This window comes from Anastrepha ludens, chromosome 2, assembly GCF_028408465.1.
Source record: "Anastrepha ludens isolate Willacy chromosome 2, idAnaLude1.1, whole genome shotgun sequence".
In the NCBI taxonomy this organism is placed as follows: Eukaryota; Metazoa; Arthropoda; class Insecta; order Diptera; family Tephritidae; genus Anastrepha; species Anastrepha ludens.
The window spans coordinates 27,649,749-27,670,686 of record NC_071498.1 but is presented as its reverse complement, the minus strand read 5'-3'; the positions used below and the strand labels follow the sequence as shown (position 1 = coordinate 27,670,686).

The 20,938-nt window shown below is 37.6% G+C and overlaps 1 protein-coding gene across 1 annotated transcript; it reads right to left on the bottom strand.

Moving 5' to 3' along the window:
* Positions 1-717: 717 nt before the first annotated feature.
* Positions 718-14,161, bottom strand: LOC128866816 (fatty acid synthase). The gene is made up of 10 exons (XM_054107809.1): positions 13,868-14,161; positions 7,955-8,472; positions 6,041-7,858; positions 5,545-5,968; positions 4,203-5,480; positions 3,528-4,140; positions 3,198-3,472; positions 2,791-3,140; positions 1,623-2,718; positions 718-1,507 (listed from the first exon to the last, which is right to left on the bottom strand). Exons 1-10 carry the CDS (start codon positions 14,054-14,056, stop codon positions 830-832), a joined length of 7,239 nt encoding a protein of 2,412 aa, XP_053963784.1. The 5' UTR covers positions 14,057-14,161; the 3' UTR covers positions 718-829.
* Between the last annotated feature and the right edge of the window lie 6,777 nt (positions 14,162-20,938).

The window sequence follows — 20,938 nt, the reverse complement described above, 5'->3', positions numbered from 1 at the left end:
ATCTTCTGTGTGTTTGTCTGGCATTATTAAAAACGCGTTTAAAATGCCTAGGAGTCCTACTGTTTGAGGGACCGGAGGTCGTCCCAAAAGCGGATCTCCCAACTCTGCTTAGATTCGCCAAAAGCGCTGACATCTTCCATGATGTCACTTTCGGTATTCATAGAGGTCGATCACCATCTGGTATCGCTAGGTACCAAAAGGTCTATGCGTGGCTTATTGCCAACCTGGCTAATTGATTCATGTAAATGTCTGACCTTCTGGCAAAAATTCGTGGTGTACGAGTACAATACTGTTGTAATCTATAAAAATCGTGTGCCTCGCTTTCTTTTTTGACTAAAAACGATGTGGTTTTTTTGGGCTTGCTTCATTCGGAGCACTTCACTCACTCGCCTGTTGTCTGAATTGCGTGTCGTACCCATAAACCCACGTCTCGTCTCATGGGATTCGATTGTTGAATGTTGGGTCAAATTCCGTCTTGGAAATCATTTTGGCGCAAACCAAAATCTGTAACTACAATATCCTGAAAGGATTCATACGCAATGTTCAAGTCCTCTGCCAGTTCTCTTGCTTATTAAATTGGGCTTTTTAAAAAGTAAATCAGTACATTTCAGCTGTATCTGCGGAGTCTCCATTTCAAGAATGCGCCCCTCCGTTCGTGTTTGTTGAAAGGTAAGACGCCCGACGGGTTCCATTAAAAACAATGAAACCAAATTTGTTCATTTGTTAAATATATTTATTGTAAAGGGCATATAACACTGTTTTATGAGCAAAGTAACCATATCATTCTATATATAATTACATGTAATTATTGTAAGAAATGGGGGTCACACTAAACCAGTGGAACCACTGGTTTCACATTGCGAATATATTCTTCAAAATTTTTGTCATCCTGAAGAGCAGGATTCATTTCGTTAATTATCTGCGGCAAAACAGGGTTGTCCAACATGGAAGTATGATTTCCGTCAATAACTTTAAGAACTACTTTTCCTGTTGTAATTTTTGATAGGCAATAGTCCTCTTCTATATCCTGTAATGATACTTCGGCAGGCCTGATTAAGGTGATTGGTGTTGTCAATACATCAATATTATCCAAGTCATAATTGGCAGCCATACGAATGCGTTGAAACATCGCATTAACCAGGTTATGTGCGTATTCTTTACTGTATAAGTCTTGCTTGCTTACATAATCCATAAATCTTGACATTTTATCAGTTAATTTGTCGAGTTTACCAAACTCTAAGATAACTAACTGGTGAGGCTCGTCTGGATATATTTGTTTTACAATACTGGTAAGAAGTACATTATATAAATCAATATCGGTGAAGTTATCGCCTAAATGGGCTAAGGTTAATTTTTTAAGGAAATGCGGAGCTCCGTCGATGAATAAAAGTTGCCCTCGAAAATTGGCTTTTTCCAACATTGCAGCCAATTGTAGAGCTACAAATGCCCCATATGAATATCCAATGATATAAAAAGGTTCTGTAGCCTTCAACTCTGCTTTGACATACTGAAAAATAGTTATTAAGAGAAAAAATGTTATTACGTAATATCACTTGGCAAATGTGGAAGGGTGTTTGTATTTGCATAATACTAAATAACATTGAATAAAATAAAATATTTACTTCAAAGCATGCTGCAGCAACGTCGGTAACCGTTGAATAGTCAGCGAATTTGTGAAGTTGTAAAACAAATGTAGGATTGTTTATATGTGCGCCCATGTTGTACCATGCCTGACCTGCTGTGCCTTCCAAGCCCGGTATTATTATAATTGGTGACATTGATTGTTTTGTAGCATCGGCCGATGTCTGAAGAGGTATCATAACTTCATTGCAACGTGCTTCATCACCCAGATTTCTTAATAAAATCTCCATTCCCAGAAGATTACTATCTGAGGAAAATATCATTTTCACAGCTTCCGTGCTCTCTTTTTCTCGCGCATCTGCATATTCTTGCAATTTTTGGAATGTCAGCCCACGTAAATCTTGTGGCGTCAGTGTAAGATCGAAATCTCTTTCCAAGGTTTGCTTTATTTCAACTGCCATTAGAGAATCCATGCCTATTTCAGATAATGTAGTGCCCAAGGACACAGATTTCAAGTCTCGAATGCCCATGATGTTCATAACAGTTTCCAGTATACTTTCATTTCCTCTGCGCCCGGCACGTTTTTCAGCAACCACCATGCTAGAGACTATCGGCTCCGGACTAGCTAAGAGCACGTCCAATTCAAATAGGCAAGACGAAAGGCGTTGCTGTAAAGTGCCACCAATATCCATGTCCAGCTTATCTTCAGCCATATCTGCGACCAGACCAACCTCTCCAATCGCTCCCCATTGAATCGCTTTTCCGGGGTAACCGTGCTGAACTCGATCCTCTATAATGCGCTCCATAATTGAATTTGCCATTCCATAGTTTGTTTGTCCAGCATTGCCACGACCACACGAAACACTCGAAAATACAACGAAATGCTCTAGATGAGGGCAAAGGGAACGCGATAACTGGTCTAAATATTTTGTGGCCGTGGCTTTAGGAGCAAAGCTTTCCACGAATTTTTCTTTCGTTTGATTCATAAATATTCCATCTCTCAAGACTACTGCCAAATTGAATATTCCTCCAACGGGTGCCATTTCTGCAGCTTGATTAATTAAGGCCATAGAACCCTCAATGGTACTTATGTCAAACATACTGACAATAACTTCACAACCATATGTTTTCCATAAACTACAAGAAAAGTGTAATCAAAAAGTGAAGTGTTAAAGGCAATATTGCAATAAAAGCTTTTTCGAAACATACGCTATCCTGTACGCTTGATAATCCTTCGATATGCCACGGCTGGAGCTAAGCACCAATTTGCGTGCTCCACGTATTGCCATCCAATCTGCTAACTCTAAACCGAAACCGCCGAGGCCGCCAGGGATTATATAGCTGCGGTCAGGTTTAAAGTAAAGTTGACTTAGAACTTTAACTGGTAACGTAACTGTCGATTCTGCATCTTCGCGAACTTGAATTAAGGCTTTGCCGATATGTTTTCCACCTATGAGATGTCTGAATGCTTGTTCAATATCCTGAGCTGGGAAAACTGTATATGGCAGGGGCTGAATAATACCCTTTTCGATGCCAACATCAATCATATGTTTTAAACACTGCAAAGAGAGAGCGTTAAATTAAACAGCCATAAATTCTTATTAATTCGAACTTGCATAAATCTCTTCATCTGCAGCGAACTCTAGCCTGTCAGCCAGGACTGCGTGGAATGTTATCTCTTTAAGGAAACAGCTCATGCCGAGTTTTGTATCGTTGGACATATCAAATTTTCCGATTTCTAGGAAATGGCCGCCCGCTCCCAAACAACGAACTGACGCTAATAATTTGTCTTCAGCCAATGAGTTCAGCACAAAGTCGACGCCCTTGCCTTCGGTTTCACGTTGTATCATTATTTCAAAAGATGTATCTCGAGAATTGCCAATGTGACTTTCTAAAAATTTAATGAACTATTTTATTATCATTGCCTTTTATGCGTTAATTATTACCTTTTAATTCGGGGAATGTTTCTAATAAAAATTGTTTCTTCAGAGCCGTACTGCAAGTGGTAAATACTTCTAGATTGTAAGCCAATGCGACACGTATGGCTGCAAGGCCTATCCCACCAGTTCCTGCGTGAATAAGAATACTCTTTCCCTTGCGTATATCTGTTTTCATGAAAAATGCATAGTATACGGTAATGTATACGACTGGAACTGTAGCTGCTTCTCGGAGAGTCCAGTGGTCAGGGACATCCCACATAAATTTAGGTGGTCTTTCGTTAAAAGATGCGGCTCCGGCTTTTGCGACCATGCTCATGATTTTCCTACCAGTCTTCATGTTTATTCCGGAGAATTCCAAACCCAGTACGCACAACTGGTCAAGACGACTACTACCGTACAATTCAACAGCCAAGCGGCCAGTTGCCAACATAACATCCCTAAAGTTAAGTGACGAGTACACAATTCGAACGGAGCATGTATTGGTGTCCAAAGGGCCCTCCAACCAGCGCAAGGTGGATAAGTCGCCTCGTTGCATGACATTTCCATAGATGTGATCTGATCTTGGCTTTGGCGAGATGTCACAGGCTAACTGTAAATGTCTGTAAGAGCCCCATTTGCCCTATTTTAAATAATTAAAATTCTTTAGTATAGACAAAATTTCTTGAAAAGTCAATCGAATACCTGATGATACACATTAACAGCAAGACCCAGTGCATATTGGGCTTTATAAAGTGAGTTCGTCAAATCAAACGGAGGAGCGCTCTTATCGTTTATGAAAAAGCAAGAAATTAGATTTCCATCGGGCTCCTTACGCAAGCAGTTCACAAGCCCAATAAGGCCATTAGTAACTTCGTTGTAGGAATAAAGCACTAATGGAGTTTTGTTGGCAAGATTTGTTTGAATTTGTGAAATCCACGCAAATTCATCGTCTTTCTCAGAAACTTTCACAACCACCGGTTCAAACGCGAGTTTTTTAACGACTTTTTGAAGTAATAAAATTTTCTCATCGCCAGTCAAACGTATATTTGCGATTAAATTGAAATTTTCAAAAACCTCAAAACTGGATTGAGTGAAAGACGAGTTTTCTTTTGAAATTAGGTAACCATTTTCAACCAGACTCTTATAAGCTGCATTTGCCACAACATCATTTTGCTCACGGAAAAGGTCATTAGCCACGATAAAATGACAATTCGTTTGATTTGTAAATTTTGCAGTTTCTATATGGACTCCAGCTATTTCATCCACTGGTTGATCTGTGAAGAGCAAGCAATCACCTGTTACCAAAGGCAAGTCCTCTAATGCTTCTACAAAGTTGGATATAACCGGTTCTTTGTCGACTGCGCCTACTTCTACAATTTTCATTTTCAATGAAGGCGTATTTTCTAGCGCTAATTGAACGCATACGCGCACAGCATCTTTTAAGTTAAGGACAGGTGTTGGAAATTGTGAAATGAATTGGTATTTTTCAAGCACAGGTATGCCAGGAGCTTTGCGCCTTTGTACAGGACTGGCATGCAGTCCAATTAATTCAATACCACCAGCAACAATGCGATCATGCTTAGGTTCAACGTAAACATCGAAAACGCGATTTTCTGGATCCATTTTGGTCATGAGATCAAAATGGTGCAGCCCATAAATTCGCAACTTGCGAATTTTGGTTGGAATAAGTAAAGTACGCGAATCAGTTCCCAAAATTTGAATTTGCAACATAGCATCCATGAATGTGACCCAATTATACTTCCACTCTACTCTGCCATATAGGCCGTCACCACGTGCTAGAGTTACCGCACGGAAACCACCATTATAATGATAACCGCGCAACCTGAGTTCTTTGTAAAAATCTTTCCTTGACAACAGTGGGAAGTTTGATTTCTCATTTGACCCGTAAGGTTTTGGTATTGTTGGTTTCTCAATTTCACGTATACATCCAGTCACAACCAAGCTGCCCGATTCGGTAATCTTTAAAATTATGAAGTAAACATATAAACATATCGTTTAAATTCAACAAAATATAAATTCGTACTTCAAATTGTCCTGTTCCATAATGAATCATCACATTCAGCTCCACATTTCCATTTAAAGTCATATTTGTTGCTCGCAAAAAACGCACATCTTCGAACTCAACCGGAACGTCCATGTAGCTGGGCCCGTGATACATCAAAGAAAATGTCTCCCACACATATTGGAGATAACAAGTAGCCGGAACTAAGATTTTGCCGTCAATAATGTGGCCGCTCAGAAATTCCTCATTATCACTACTCAAGTTTATTTTAAACAAGCGCTCGCCACTCGACTTAGTTTTCATATTCTCATATTTCGTTACAAACCAATCTTCACTGTGGTCCCAACGCACTAACGAGCTAATACCAGGCGTACCTTTCGATACGGGGAATTCAACTTTTGGATATAACTTATCCACAGGGAAGGTAACTCCACAGCTGAACAATCTGAAAAGTAATGAATGATGATGATGTGCAAATTTGTAAATCTATAAATTTTCAACTTTTCTTTATACTTACTTTCCTAAAGCGGTGAGCAGGAACAAAGTGTTATTTTTATTATTACGTTGTGTTAGAGGAATATGAATTCCTTTCGGCATTGATCGTCTTAGAATTGCTTGTAGCAATCCGTGTGGTGCAATCTCAATCGTTAATGCATTTCTGGGGAGCAAATCGAAAGTCTCCTCAAAAAGAACACTATTCAAAAGGTTGTTAGCGTGATATTCTGCAGAGCATAGATTGCGTCCTGATTGCTCCCAATCATTCTTTGGTACACTGGTGCTCAACCACTTTGCACTTCTAGGTTTTGGATTGGGTATTATTTTTTGCAAATATTTTAGAAAGTCAGGACCCATATGGGCAATATAACGCGAATGATAAGCAATATTTGAACAAGGAACTTCTTTGGCAAAAATATCTTTTGCCTTTAAATCTGCCACAAATTTAGCTATGTCATCGGCTGGACCAGAAATAGTGCACGAATCTGAACTATTTCGACAAGCCACTTCAATTACATCTGGCAGCATGTTCACAATATTTTTGTAGCCCATTCCTACTGCCGCCATCGAACCTTTTATTTTCTCCATTTCTAAACTGACTTTTCCGCGATAGTAAGAAGCCAAAATCATCTGTTCTGCAGTGAAACATCCGTCAGCATAACCGCAACCTAATTCACCCACGGAATGCCCAATTATGTAATCAGGTTCGATATTTAATGAACGTAAGACGTCTACTAAACCAATTTGAATTGCAGCGATGCCTACAAATGAGTGCATTATATTATCGAATATAGTCGGATCTGTTGATGTTAGAATGTTCATTAAGTCAAGTCCTTTCGATTGTAGAGTATAATGGCTTCGTGTAATAGATTGGAAAAAAGTAGGAATCTGCAATAGTGATGCTCCCATAGCTGTCCACTGGGAACCCATACCACTAAATACCCAAACAACAGGGCGTTTTATGCCAGTAAAGTGTTGAACGTCTCTAACAAGGGTCTTTACGCGCTCTGTTCCGCATTTCTCAAATACGGCATATCCCCGAAATACCATGCCGGAGACCTCCTCCTTTTGTATATTATGTAATAATGCGACAAACTCTGCATCCAATGGTTTTTTCTCCACTGAATTAAACACTTCATTGATGGACTCTTCAGTTCTTCCAGCCCATGTTAACAATCTGGGAATATCATCGTTTGGGACGCCATTGTTTATTTTGGGCTTGTCGAACCCTTTTAAAAGGGCATGTGCATTAGCTCCCCCAAAACCAAAAGAATTGACTCCTATGTAAGGTTTCTCCAGATTCTCGACCTCTTTTACCACAACTAGGCGGCCTTCTGACAAAGCAGTAATTTCAGGTTTCACCTCACTAAAGTTTATGTTTGGAGCAATCTTTCCGTTTTCAAATGCAAGACACGCTTTCACCAATGAACAAATGCCAGAAGCCGATTCGGAGTGGCCGATATTCGATTTTACTGAGCCAACAAGTAAAGGTTCTTTGCGCTGGCTGCATAAGATGTTATCAATTGCTCGGCACTCTTCGGGATCACCTACCACAGTTCCAGTGCTATGCGCTTCCAAGTACCCTAAGTCAATGGGTTTCACATCGATTTCGTTATAAAATTCAGCGATTAGTTGTTCTTGAAGTTTTCCAGAGGGGTATGTTATTCCTTCGGGCTTATATCCATCGCAGTTGGTTTTTGAGTAAACAACGGTTGCATATACACGTTTAGCTTCACGCCTTCGTTGTAAGAACAAGCAATTTATTGCTTCGGCTCGCGTGTAACCAGATGCATTTTTGTCGAAAGGTCGACAGTAGCCGTCAGATGCTAATACGCCTAGTCTGAAAAATATTTTAGTTTATAACTAAACCGATTCTTAGGTATTGAGGATGTATAAACATATTATACTCTAAATATGTGCAGAACCTCTTACGTACCTAGCAAACTGAAGGGTTACAAACGGATGCAATATTAAATTCGATCCTCCAATAATTGCTGCATCTATTTCACCACTACGCAAAGCAGAGAAAGCACTGTCTAAGGCATACATTGAGCTGGAACAAGCAGTATCTACTAAAAAAGACGGCCCTTGCAAACCTAGACAATAAGAAATTCTGTTTGCCATCATTGCGCGACTACAACCGGTTATGCCAAATCCTCCGGATGACACTTTTTCATAAAACCAAGTTTTCTCCGACTCTGAAATACACGAACCAACGTAAACACCGGTTTTTGTACCGCGGAGGTTTTTCGGATTTATGCCTGCATCTATCACAGCCTCATAAGCTGTTTCGATCAAAATCCGCGTTTGTGGGTCCATTGTATGGGCTTGTTTGAAATGAACACCAAAAAATGTGGCATCGAATTTTTCCAAATCATGAATTTTTCCGGCTCGTTTGGGAATCTCAGGGTTGAAATGGCGCCAGCGACGTTCATCATCATCTACCATATCAATCTGTAAGAAATATATGTAGATCAATATGGTATTATACTCGTATATGTGCTAACTAATGGGGGATTTGTGGTGCGGGGATTTATAAAAAATTAATTTCAGTTCCAATGTCATTCAAATTTCAATTTTTACATTCATATCATGATTCAATTATTAAAGGTTTTCTCACTTGTGACATTAGAATTTTGACACTCCCTTACATAAGGTTGCATTTAAGAAGGGTGAGAAAGGGTGAGAAGGGAGAAAAATTAAATCCCTCTTGATGATAATATATAGTAGCAAAAATGTACTCTTTTATTTAAATGGAAATAAGCTGCAAACGGTTCAAAACCTAATTTAGAATGAATATTTGAATGTTAATAAGTTATTTTAAAATTCATTGTTCATGCACAATGTAAATTTAATTTCATATACCATACATATGTATGGTACATATGTAGTGTATAAGCAAATATATGGTGCAAATAGGAGTTTTTAGCAGAATTTGTCTAATGAGAACTAAAACACAAAATAGTTAAAATAAGTCCAATAATTCAATTCAATTTTGAATTGAATTTTGTTGTTGTGATTACGAGAGCATTAACATTACCCATACATGTTGGGATATAACTCCGCGTTAGTCCGGTAACGAAGTACCGACTGCGGTGCGATAGGCAAATAGGATCATAATAAATTATTTCATAGAAGAAGCAGATTCATCACAAATTTAATTGACTAAAAACACACTTTAACATACTTACGCCATACTAGACTACGTTTTACCTACGTAAATTTATAGTTTTGGTACCCAAGTAAAAATTGTTCGTATGTTACTATCTACTTGAAAAACAAACTGTATTTACTGAGCAAACCTTTAATAGTTGAATCATGCATTCATATCACATTTTTCAATATTTTATTTATTTCAAGACGTATTCATTAAAGTTGATGGCACTAGACCAACAACAACGTTCGGAACATAGAAATGTCCCGACCAAAAAAGCAAAAATGAAGAAAGGAAGGACGAACTATGTTGCCGACGTGAAGTTGAAGCTGGAAGCATACGACGATGGTGCGAATGGAATGGCGAGATAGTCACGCACTGGCTACTGAGAAATAATTGAGTTTAAAAAATTTGTAAAATCACATCTGGATAGAGAGAAATAAAAAAATTGCGACTTTGAAAAGAAGTTCAGTTCTCATAGAGTACGAGTAATAGGTGCATTACTTTCATAAATAGTTTTATGCTTTTCCCCGTAAAAAGGCTAGAAATCGGAGACTTCTAGAGGAACGTTAAAGTATATCCGCTCAAGTAAAACTGAACAATCAGTGTTGCCATTAATTATGACGTAGATAAATGACAAGGATAGAACAGTTCTTCTCTTTTCCAAAGAGCTGAAACTAATTAACAAACCCCGAGAATCGTATGACGGAATAGGAGTCTCAAACCTTAGCGAACGCAAAGCATATTTTAGAAACACTTTTTGAACTCGTTCAAGTCTATTAACTCAAAATTGGTCTCCAAATTATAACTTAGTATTCCCAATGCGAACGGACGAGAGTTGTGTATATAACCTCAAAAGTGTACGACTCCGAGAATTCAGTAGTATTGCGTCGAATAAAACCTAGAACTGGGTACGATTTTGACATAGCTGATGAAAAATTCTTGGAGTCACCCCAAGATCCTTAATTTCCATTATATTGTGTAGCACAAGGCTATTAACAAAGGACAGCATGTTCGTAGAATTCTGACGCCTAGAAAAAGTAATGTGAAAGCAGTTTTTTATGTTTAAAGAGAGCTGTGACTTAAATGGAGATTATTCAGATCACAATAAAGTTTTTCTGCGTCTTCTGCATCTTTTCGGATAGAAAAGTCTTTCAAATCGTCGACGTAAAGAAAATCGTAAAATAAAAATAGTTGCTAATGTGATTTCGGCCGCCGTAGCCGAAAGGATTGTTACGCGACTACCATTCGGAGGTGCGTAGGTTCGAATCTCGGTGCATGATACACTAAAATGATTCAAAACACCCTCAAATTTTTTTATTTATTGTTAAAAACCCGATTTATGGTGTTTTTGATGAAGTAAAAATACAAAACTAACCCATTTTTCAACCGATTTTTTGTTTCAATATGGTCTTGGGAAGGGGAGTGTATGTGCGTTATGAATGTATATAATTCTAAGATTGAACAATTGACGTTAAAAAAAAAACTTTTCAATAACAAGCTCTGATTTGTGCAATTTTTCCACATTTTTTTCAATGTGATGCAATTTTTTGGCCACTATTCTCCAACGGGCACCACAAATATATACTCGTACATATTTTTAAACTCCAAAAAAATGTGCTGGAAATAAGCTATTTTTCATCTTCATACATTGAAAACTGTAAAAGTTACGATTTTTTTTTTTTAATATTTTTTCCACATTTTTGAAAATCCAGCTGAACCGAGACTGCGAGAGAATACCGCATGACCGATAGTGCTTTACTGCTCATTGCGGCTAATTTTCAAAGACAGCAATAAGTTTACATAACTATGAATATATTTAACATATCAAAACATAGGTAAAGATACGTTACGTTTATTTATAGATATTTTGAATCGAGTACTCATAGAAGTACATACAATGCAATCGGTCCAATTGTGTTACGCAGGGTCCTATTTAGTGAAGTGAGATTAGGATAAGTTATTCAAGGTTACGTCGAGTTTGGATAGGTTGGCATTGCAAACTAATCAAAATGACTTCCTTTTGCAATGCAGAAAAGCAGCACAATGGGTTCGATTAACTCACATTGTGTATGGTTGGATTGATTTCGACAACGTTAGGTTAGGTGAGGTTTAGTTAGGTAATACTACGTCCGGATAAGTCAGAAAATTGTAGAAGTAAGTCAGAAAATTGCGTTACTTTTTGCATTATTTTTTTTGACGTTATAATATTCTTCTACGGTCTATGTTCAACTCGAGAATGTTCTGTTTTAATTTTATTTCTACAAAAACGTTCTTCACTTGGAAAATTTCTTTTCAATTTTGATGAAATAATGTTTGCTAGATTCGGAATGGACACAGCTATGAGTAAATATACTTAATTATACACGTATTTCGCGAATAATAACAGCTATAAGATTTTCCACTAATAAATACACCTTTCATTTCAATATTATCGACAACATCTCGTTAAACTCGCAAAAATTGGAAAAATTGACTACAATTTAAGTTTTATGTTGAAAAATTAGTGGTTATTTTAGCTTAGCGTGAAAAATAGAAGACATACGTCAGAAGGACTAACATTTATCTCAACAAAACTGTTTCAAGATTGGAAATCGGATAAAAGGCAGACGAGCTACGAATTTCTAAGTGTCGGAAAACACCCAAACTCGGTTTTTTAACGACAAATAAAAAATTTGAGGCTGTTAAAAATTTTTTGAACACGGTTTCGCGACGTTTTCGGCTAGATCTACAGTGCTCATCAGGTCACTTCAAAAGTTCTGATTCACTGTAGCACCTTGTTATAGTATATATTTATACACATATAAGTCTTGCTTTGAAAATTTTAATAATAGCCACTCGAGCCTTCAGGCTTAAAATGAAGCTTAAGCAATTAAGATTACTGAAAATCGCTCTATAAAAAGGTAGTTGCGCAGTAGAAATGATAGGGCTGGACTTAGGTTAGACTTAGTTAAACTTGTAGATCGCACATAGAGCAGAAATTGATCCATAGTGGTAAAAAATATTAGATCTAAGCGGCAATATAAAATTTCAATTTCTTTCTTGGATAAAAGAGTTCATATTATAATCTGTAGACTTACTTATATTCAATTATATCTAATATATATATATATAATTGGCGCGTACACCCTTTTTTGGGTGTTTGGCCGAGCTCCTCCTCCGATTTGTGGCGTGCGTCTTGATGTTGTTCCTCAAATGGAGGGACCTACAGTTTCAAGCCGACTCCGAATGGTATATATTTTTTTATGTGGAGCTTTTTCATGGCAGAAATACACTAGAAGGTTTGCCATTGCCTGCCGAGAAGAAAAAATAAAGAAAAACTTTTTCTTAATTTTGGTTTTTCACGGAGATTCGAACCTACGTTCTCTCTGTGAACTCCGAAACATTTTTTTTTTTTTTGCATTTTCTTAAAGTATCATATCTTAAAAATATTGTGTGATAATTTGAAGTGAATACGACAAATACCTTTCGAGTTATTCAACAATTAACAAAGGGCGCTCGGACAACAACAAAAACTGTAAAAGCGTTTTTCTTAAAACTATGTTTTTTGATCTGGTTGATTTCAATAAAATTGATACTGCTTTTGAAAAACATAAAAAACTCGTGCCAGATCGAAGGATTTTTGTTAAAAAATTTCAATTTTTTTTTTAACAATTAATTGTCGGTTTTCTCGAAAATCTGAATAATATTTTCTGAGGCCGTCATATTGTTAATTAAAAAAAAAGGCTTCGATCAGGCACAAGATTATCTATTAGTAAAACTAATTTCTCTTGTCCGATTGATTTTAGATGAATTTCCAAGGACTTGTGTTAATTACCGCAAAAGACTCTGGAGAAACGGGCTCCACACAAACAGCGATAACTTTTACAGTTATTATTATTATTTTTTTTTTTTTGAATGTATTAATGCTGTGCTTTTATTTTTGTAAAATAAAGCAATTGATTAGCAAAAAAATTATTGAAAATTAACATTTTTTCAGGCCTCTGACTACCCCTAACCCCTTATATCACTTCAATTATATTGCATGCGGCATACATTTATTTTCTACTTTTTAGTTAATTTATAAGGACGTGGTATATTTACAAAAAAAAAATTAAAATTAAAATTTATTACAATTAATTTTTTTTTTTATTTTGAGAACACAAAATATAATGCCATATAAAGCATTGCAACTTCCGTATCTGGGTGGGGTATTGAGTGATTACCATTTTGTAAACCTCAATTTCGATAGCGAGAACATCAAATAATAAAAAGTTTTTTGTTTTCATAGCGGTCGGTTTTCGGCAAACTTCTGAGTAGTAAAATGTAGTACAAGTAGAATTAAGCAAAAATTAGATTTTATATTTTTGACACATTTGTTCCTAATGCATTTAGATTGTTTTGGTTCGGGGTAGTCGCATTCAAGTCAATTGAGGACCAGCAGTTCGGCGGTCATTTTCATGTGAAAATCGAGTATTATTGCCATTAAAAATTTCTGAAACTAAAACCGGTAGTTTCCATTGTTTATGCACACAACAATCTTAAAACAAAAGCATTATACTCCAATTCCCTTCGCCTTTAATATTTGCTCACTCATATGGCTTCATTTGGTAAGTTTTCCCGAATTCAAATTTGAAATTTTCATTGATTAGTAAAAAATGAATAGAGTAGAAATATTTCCTTTAGTTATGCAGTTATTGTAAAGTTATCAAGCACCTTATTGTAGAGATTGTACTCGTATTCCTCAATATTATGAGAATTTGGAAATTTTCCAGCCATCCCTGATATAACAATATCATCACCCGCGGTTTCAGGAAATGATCTCGAGAATTTTTTAAACTTTTTCGAGGCTACATCTTGCGATTCAGACAATTTTGACTGCTGTGTTTCCTTTTGAGGCGCCATTATCGAGGATTTTGCCCGGAATAATTGAACTAGAAGTAATTCTTAAAACACACCGTTTAACTTTTTGCGACTTTCACACAAAAACACCGAGCAGATATGCATGAATTGCCAAACGAATAGCAATTGCTTATGGCTTAAATAAATCAGGCTACTTTTATAATTTTTTTTGACGCATTTAAATCCGCTTTGCATGTGCACCTAAAATGGATATTTAATGAAGGCAGGGGCAGACGATCGCTAAGAATAATTCATTAATGCGGGCTCTTTCTATTAATTCGATGGGTTCAACGAAGCAAATTTAAATTAAAATCTATTTATTAGCACTTACTAAATTACTATGTGCATAAGAAGGCATGTATATCTCTATGCCTGTGAGCGTTGTGTTCGTTGACCTAAAGTAAAACGAAAGTGTTACTTAATATTCCTTTTTTGTTTTCTTCAGTTGCATAAAAGTCAACAATGCGATCCCTTAAAAGGTAAATGTGTTAAAAATCATTTGGGTATTAACTAAAACGTAAAGGTGTATTGAGAGAAAACTCATACATATACGTAGAGGCGATTCAAAGATGTAGAAAACTTATGTATCAATATGTATGCACATACATATGTACAGTGTCGCCTGTTCTGTTCTATTTAGTATTGAATTTTACTGTAAGCTGGTAACACCAACTCGTAGGACGGTCATTAAACCCGAATTTTATAAGCAGGAATATAGGCAATACGTATAATTATTTGGAGTCCATGTTTTGGTGCAGTTTGACTTATGCTGATTAACCCTCACATACACTCCTATAGCGCATGGCGCGAAAGAGATGCAAATACATGCATCTCAGTACCTTCCTAGAACGACGAAAGCTCACTTTGGCACCAGTAGTCAATAAAAGTTTTTCTTATTAATATTTGTAGATTTTTATTAATATTATATTGGGTATGGGAATAAGTTTCTGTCCTTTCTTAGCCAAAGTTACGAATTATTTAAACAATTAAAAAATAAAAAAGTCATGTGTAGAACTAAAGGCAAAAAACTGACTCAATTCGTACTTACGCTCTCGCGAAAGGACTGCAGAACTATCATAAGTATGCTAACAGGTCATAATCTATTGGCTGCACATGCGTACAAGATAGGGATTGCTAACACAGACAAATGCAGGAAATGCAGAGAGGATGTTGAGGAAACTTTAGAACACCTTCTGTGCGTTTGTGCGGCATTATCAAAAACGCGTTTAAAATGCCTGGGAGTCCCATTGTTTGAGGGTCTGGGGGACGTCTCACAAGCGCTGCTTAGATTCGCCAAAAGCGCTGACATCCTACATGATGTATACTTTAAGTATTCATAGATGTCGGTCTCCATCAGGTATCGCTAGGGACCAAAAGCTCTATGCGTGGCTTGCTGCCAACCAGGCTAACCTAACCTAAATAATATATGATATTATGTGAGGTATGTGCCATTGGAAGCTACAACTTTACTCCATCTTTCAGACAACATACGGATTCCTCTGACGAAAAATTCGAGTTCTTTTGACTTTATCCATTCATTGAGCCAATTTGCGATGCTCTCGTAAGAAGTGAACCATTCTCCAATAAGGGCTCACTGCATTGATCGGAACAGACGGTAATCCGAAGGTGCAATGTTTGGGGAATACGGCGGATGGGGCAAGCTTTCCCAATTAAATCCCTCTAAATATTTCTGAAGCGATTTAGGAACGTGTGGCCTGGCGATGTCATGCAGCAAAATCAGTGTGTCATGTCTATCGTCCCATTCCGGCCGCTTTTCTTTGAGAGCTCGATTCAAACGCATTAGCTGAAGTCGGTATCAATCGCCAGTGATGGTTTTAGATGGTTTAAGGTGCTCATAATAGATGACACCCTTCTGATCCCATCAGATGCACAACAGTTCCTTTGAAGCATGAATATTTTTTATCGCTGTCTATGGACCTGGTTCACCTGACAGGCTCCAACGCTTAGTGTTATCGTAATAGATCCATTTTTCATCGCCAGTAACGAAACCTTTTCTTTTCTACTGTTCAAACGTCACCACATGTCTCTCGATACCTCTCTCCGATGTCCTTCAATTGATGTGGCTCCCAGTTACCTGCTTTCTGCTAAATATAGTTTATGAATCTAGGGTTAAGGATACTACTTAGGAAAACTGAAATGAGTAGGGAAGAATAATGTGCCGAACTACCCAGATCTACAATATTCCCTTTTTCTATATAAGACTGTCTTACGTTGTATTTTTGAGCGCGGAACAGGACTTTGAGATCTATATGTATCCAGCTTGTCATAGTTTTGAAGGTATTGTATTTTTGGGCACTTCTACTCCAACTCAAATCAAAGCCTGAATCTTACACTGCATATGAAAGTACACCATATATGCGAGTTCCAAAAAACAATAAATAGTTTTGCACAATTTTATGTTAACCCTTTAAGGTCCAATTATTACGAATTGTAAGTTACTAAATGAAATTGAGCTACGCTCATAAAAATTACTACTTGAAGGTTTCCGGGTTAGCTGATTATAAATCGGATGTCAGTTTTTCGAAATTCCGAGATGGCGGACGCGAAATGTAAAAGTTGAGCTAATCTCATCAAATTGAACATTCGAGATTTTTGAAGACGTTAATTATAGCTATTTTCAATTTTGACAAAATGGATGGTTTTAGTTTTTGTTCATTTATTAAATTTATGCGGCAATATACCGCCCTATTTATCTATCTCCTTTAAACTGCCGAACACTGCTAGTTTTTTTCACGCAGAAGTCTTTGCGATACTACAGGCATGCAAAATGCTTAGGAAACATGGGACCGAGGGAGATATTAACATTTTCTCCGATAGTCAAGCCGCGATCAAGGCTCTGACGACGCCATGGTGCAGAACCAAACTAGTAAACTTTTGTAAGAAGGAGGTCAGTTCTCTTGGGTGTGCTGATAACAATTCTCTGATCTGGGTTCCAGGACTTAGGAACATAGAGGGAAATTAAATTGCTGATGAGCTTGCCAGGAAGGGGACTAAATTAGCCTTAGGGCTCTCCTACCCAGTCATCGGTATCTCCCTGACAGTTGTTAAAGGGGAACTGCACAAATTATTTCTCAGAGAAGCGCAGAGAAGGTGGAGCTCCATTTCTTCATGTGCTATTTCGAAAACGCTTTGGCCCCAAAACAATATACGGAGGACTCAAAAAGTCATGGCGACTCCACACCATTCGATTTCCAAACTAGTAGGTGTGTTTACCAGTCATTGGACGATCGGCACACACGCGGAAAAGCTAGGTTTACCATTTAACCCTCATTGCTGTGGGGATCTTTCAGAGATGGAGACTGTTGAGCACTTTCTCTGTAAATGTCCCAGCTTGGCAGCTAGAAGATTAAGGCCACTGTGTGCTCCTTTCTTCGACATCCTGGGGCAGTGCGCCAACCTAAATCCAATCTTCTCCATTACATCAACAGCTATGGCTGGCTGTAGATATTTTCTTGGTGAAGATCCCATAATGGTATCAAAACGGCGCTTTAGTGCTACTTGGGAGGTGCCTGTGTGGTAATTCAACCATTTCACCTACCTACCCCCTGATGCCTTAAATAAATTTTTAATTATCTTCTTCTTCCATTTCTTATTATTATAATAACATATAACACATGATACATAAGTACTTAATAAATAAATAAATAAGCATACGATACATATATAAATAAGTACATGTATATGCCACACTCTCCGACGTCCAGCATTCGACCATCGTTTAGAAGGACGTTTGGGTGGTCTATTTGCTTGCACTATCCCATCCATTGCAACTCTAGGCAGTTGGTCAGCTCTCATCCTTCTAACATGTTTGTGCCATTCTTAACGTCTTCTGCGTCCCCATTTATATATAGATATCTTGAACTTCACATATTTGTCTTATTTCTTCGTTTCTTATGTGGTCGAGTTTTATGTGTCCGCTTTCTTATTTTGCTTTTCACGCTCACCTTGTTTATTCCTCCATACTATGCCCCTCAAAAAGCCAGAAATGTGTGCTGAGTTCACTGTTTGAGTTTTAACCTCATTGACGAGATATATTTGTGAGGTTATGGTGTTCTCAAGTATTGAATGCTCATGACTTGTTGTACGCTCCAAGTTCGCATCTTAGAGGATGTTTTGATATGGTCATGGATTTTGTTTTTTTATCCGAGATCTGCAGGTGGAGTTTGGTTGCCGATTGTTCGGATGCAAATAAAAGTCTTTGCGCATTTTCCTCCGTATCCGATAAAATACCAGCAACAATTTTTATATCTTTGCCACCCCATTGTATAACCCTTTTTTGATGTTGATTTAACATCATTAATTATTTCGTGATTTATCACGTTAAACAGAACGGGGCTGGGACTGTCGCCTTATCTGATGCGGGTCTGTACAGGTATTTCAGAAGAAGTCTCATTGTTTATTCTTAGGTATGTGCTATTATATTTGTAATACCAATAATCACCATCTATCATCTATTATTAAGACTATTCGCCTGCCAATTTTCCGCTTTCTAAGTTGATTTAACACATCTGATAAAAGAAGTTTATCAAAAGCTTTGGTCAAATTGATGAAACAGAGAAACAACGGCTTATTATATTCGATCGTTTTTTCAATATGGCATCAATTTTTGATCGATTTGGCCGAAATCTTTGTTGTTCGTCATTGAGACCAGTTTGAGTGTTGTGCTTAAAAGAGTGATTCCTCTATGATTATTAAGATCCTGTTGATCCCCCTTTTTATGGATAGAAATTGTCGTACTTTCTCTGCATTCGTCTGGTACTTTATTATTTTCAAGTATTTCATTAAACAGATCTTTTATTTCTACTATCAAACTACTTCCTGCATATTTCAGCATCTCATTACATATGTTGGCAGACTCTTGGGACTTTCTGTTCTTTATTTGGTTCACAGAACTCTCTACATCTCAAAGGGATATCCAATAATGTTCAGATACATCGTCGATACTAAAGCTAAAGTTGAACTGGAGCCCAGCCATGTAATGCCCGATAGAGAGAAATTGCTAAGTATACTTAGATCGAAGCCCAAAGTAATATATCGCACCCTAAATACAAAAGGGTCACAACTCAAAATGAGCAGAAGCTTAAATATGAACGAGACGTTATCAATAAAACGGTCCGCGGATGACATATGGCAAAAAATAAATTTTTGAAGTGAAACTTCTTTAGGCGCGTCGGGGGCCCCAAGGCAGATTGAAAATAGGCGAGGGAAACGGTAAGTTCGGAGCGTTACCGAAATCCGTCAAATGGGCGGGGCCAAGGAGCAGCTGCTCCTTCCCACTCTCACCTATTCGCTCTCTCTGTCGCTCTCTCGCATCGCAAGCGCTGAACAATGTGAGGGAGCCACCGAGACACGCCTGAAATGAACTGAAATGTATGTATATAGCACACAAGTAAGCATTGAAGTAGACTGGCGACATGCAGGCAACCGACAATCGACAACCGACAACGGGTATTATAGATAGCCATAGCCCGTGCAAATGAGTGCTGTGTGTGAGTATCAGATAAAGCGCCCTCTTGAATGTGTGTAAGCGCGAAAGCAATAAGAAACTGCTGTGAAGTAAATAGATGGTAGGTATGAAGGAGACGAAGCGATACAATGAGTGCGTTTGCCAAACGAGTGACGATAGTTGAAGGAGAAGGTTGTAAAATGACATTTCAACCGTTTCGGTGATCAAAGCAAATTGATTAACGCGCCAAAAGTAGGCAAAAAATACCATTGGAAGTGCAAAGAAATGTCAGCATCAAGTGCAACACTGCACCCAAGTGTCAAATTTGAAGCTAATAAGGACAAAAATAAATAGTACAAATTTATGTGGAGTGATATAGAAAAAAAAAATGAAAACCTGAATTTAACACGAGAGAGGGGGGAGAGATCTAAACCGGGGCTCCCATGCATGGAACAACCCACTTAGAAGTTTCACTTCTACCGTGCGTGAGTCTGACAGACCCTAGTTTTTTTGTTTTTTGGTAGGTCTGTTATAAGCTTACATGGCAAATTTCAGCGTGATATGTCACATAGTTTGTTTTCTGTGCTACTGTAAACAAGTCAGGCTCGAGTGTGGAAAATTTTGAGTTGTGCCCCTTTTGTATTTAGGGTGCGATATATTACTTCTTCTTGGACATACCAAGTGAAGCCAAGTCCTTCCCCACCTGATCTTTCCAACGCAGAGGAGGCCTTCCTCTTTCTCTGCTACCACCAGCTGGTACCGCATCGAATACTTTCAGAGCCGGAACGTTTACATCCATTCGGACGACATGACCCAGCCAGCGTAGCCGCTGGATCTTTATTCGCTGCGCTAGGTAAATGTCGTCGTAATATACCTTTACTTTGGACAATTTATTAATTTTACGAATATTAGAAGAGGTTATTCATTTCTCGGAACATCTTAAAAGTATACAAACAGTAAGAATTCAAAAATGCATGCAGAAATTTAGAGGAATTGCCGCTCTTAATTGAAGCATAGCCCGGAAAAAGAAAAGGTTATATATAAATGCCACCCAAAAAATTACTTCTAATTAAGTTACTACCAAAATAGATAAAAATTTATCAAAACTTAAAAAGATTGTGTTGTACTCAAGTTTTGAATCAAAAAGTATCATATTTATTAGCAGAAAAATACAGACATCGCAATTTGCACAAAAATAAGAATCCAAAGCCTTTCTGGAATCAAACGTAATGAAGATGCAAATTGAAAAGCTAAGCCAGCGTTGTATGAAAACATGTTTGTACATTGTACCGGTGAACTCACAAAAGAAATCATTGGCAAATAAAATGTGAACAGATTGGAGGTACTTTTCCAATAGGGATTTTTTTGACAGATTTTTGACAGATCACGCGTGACTACCGTCAAACTAAATAGATAAT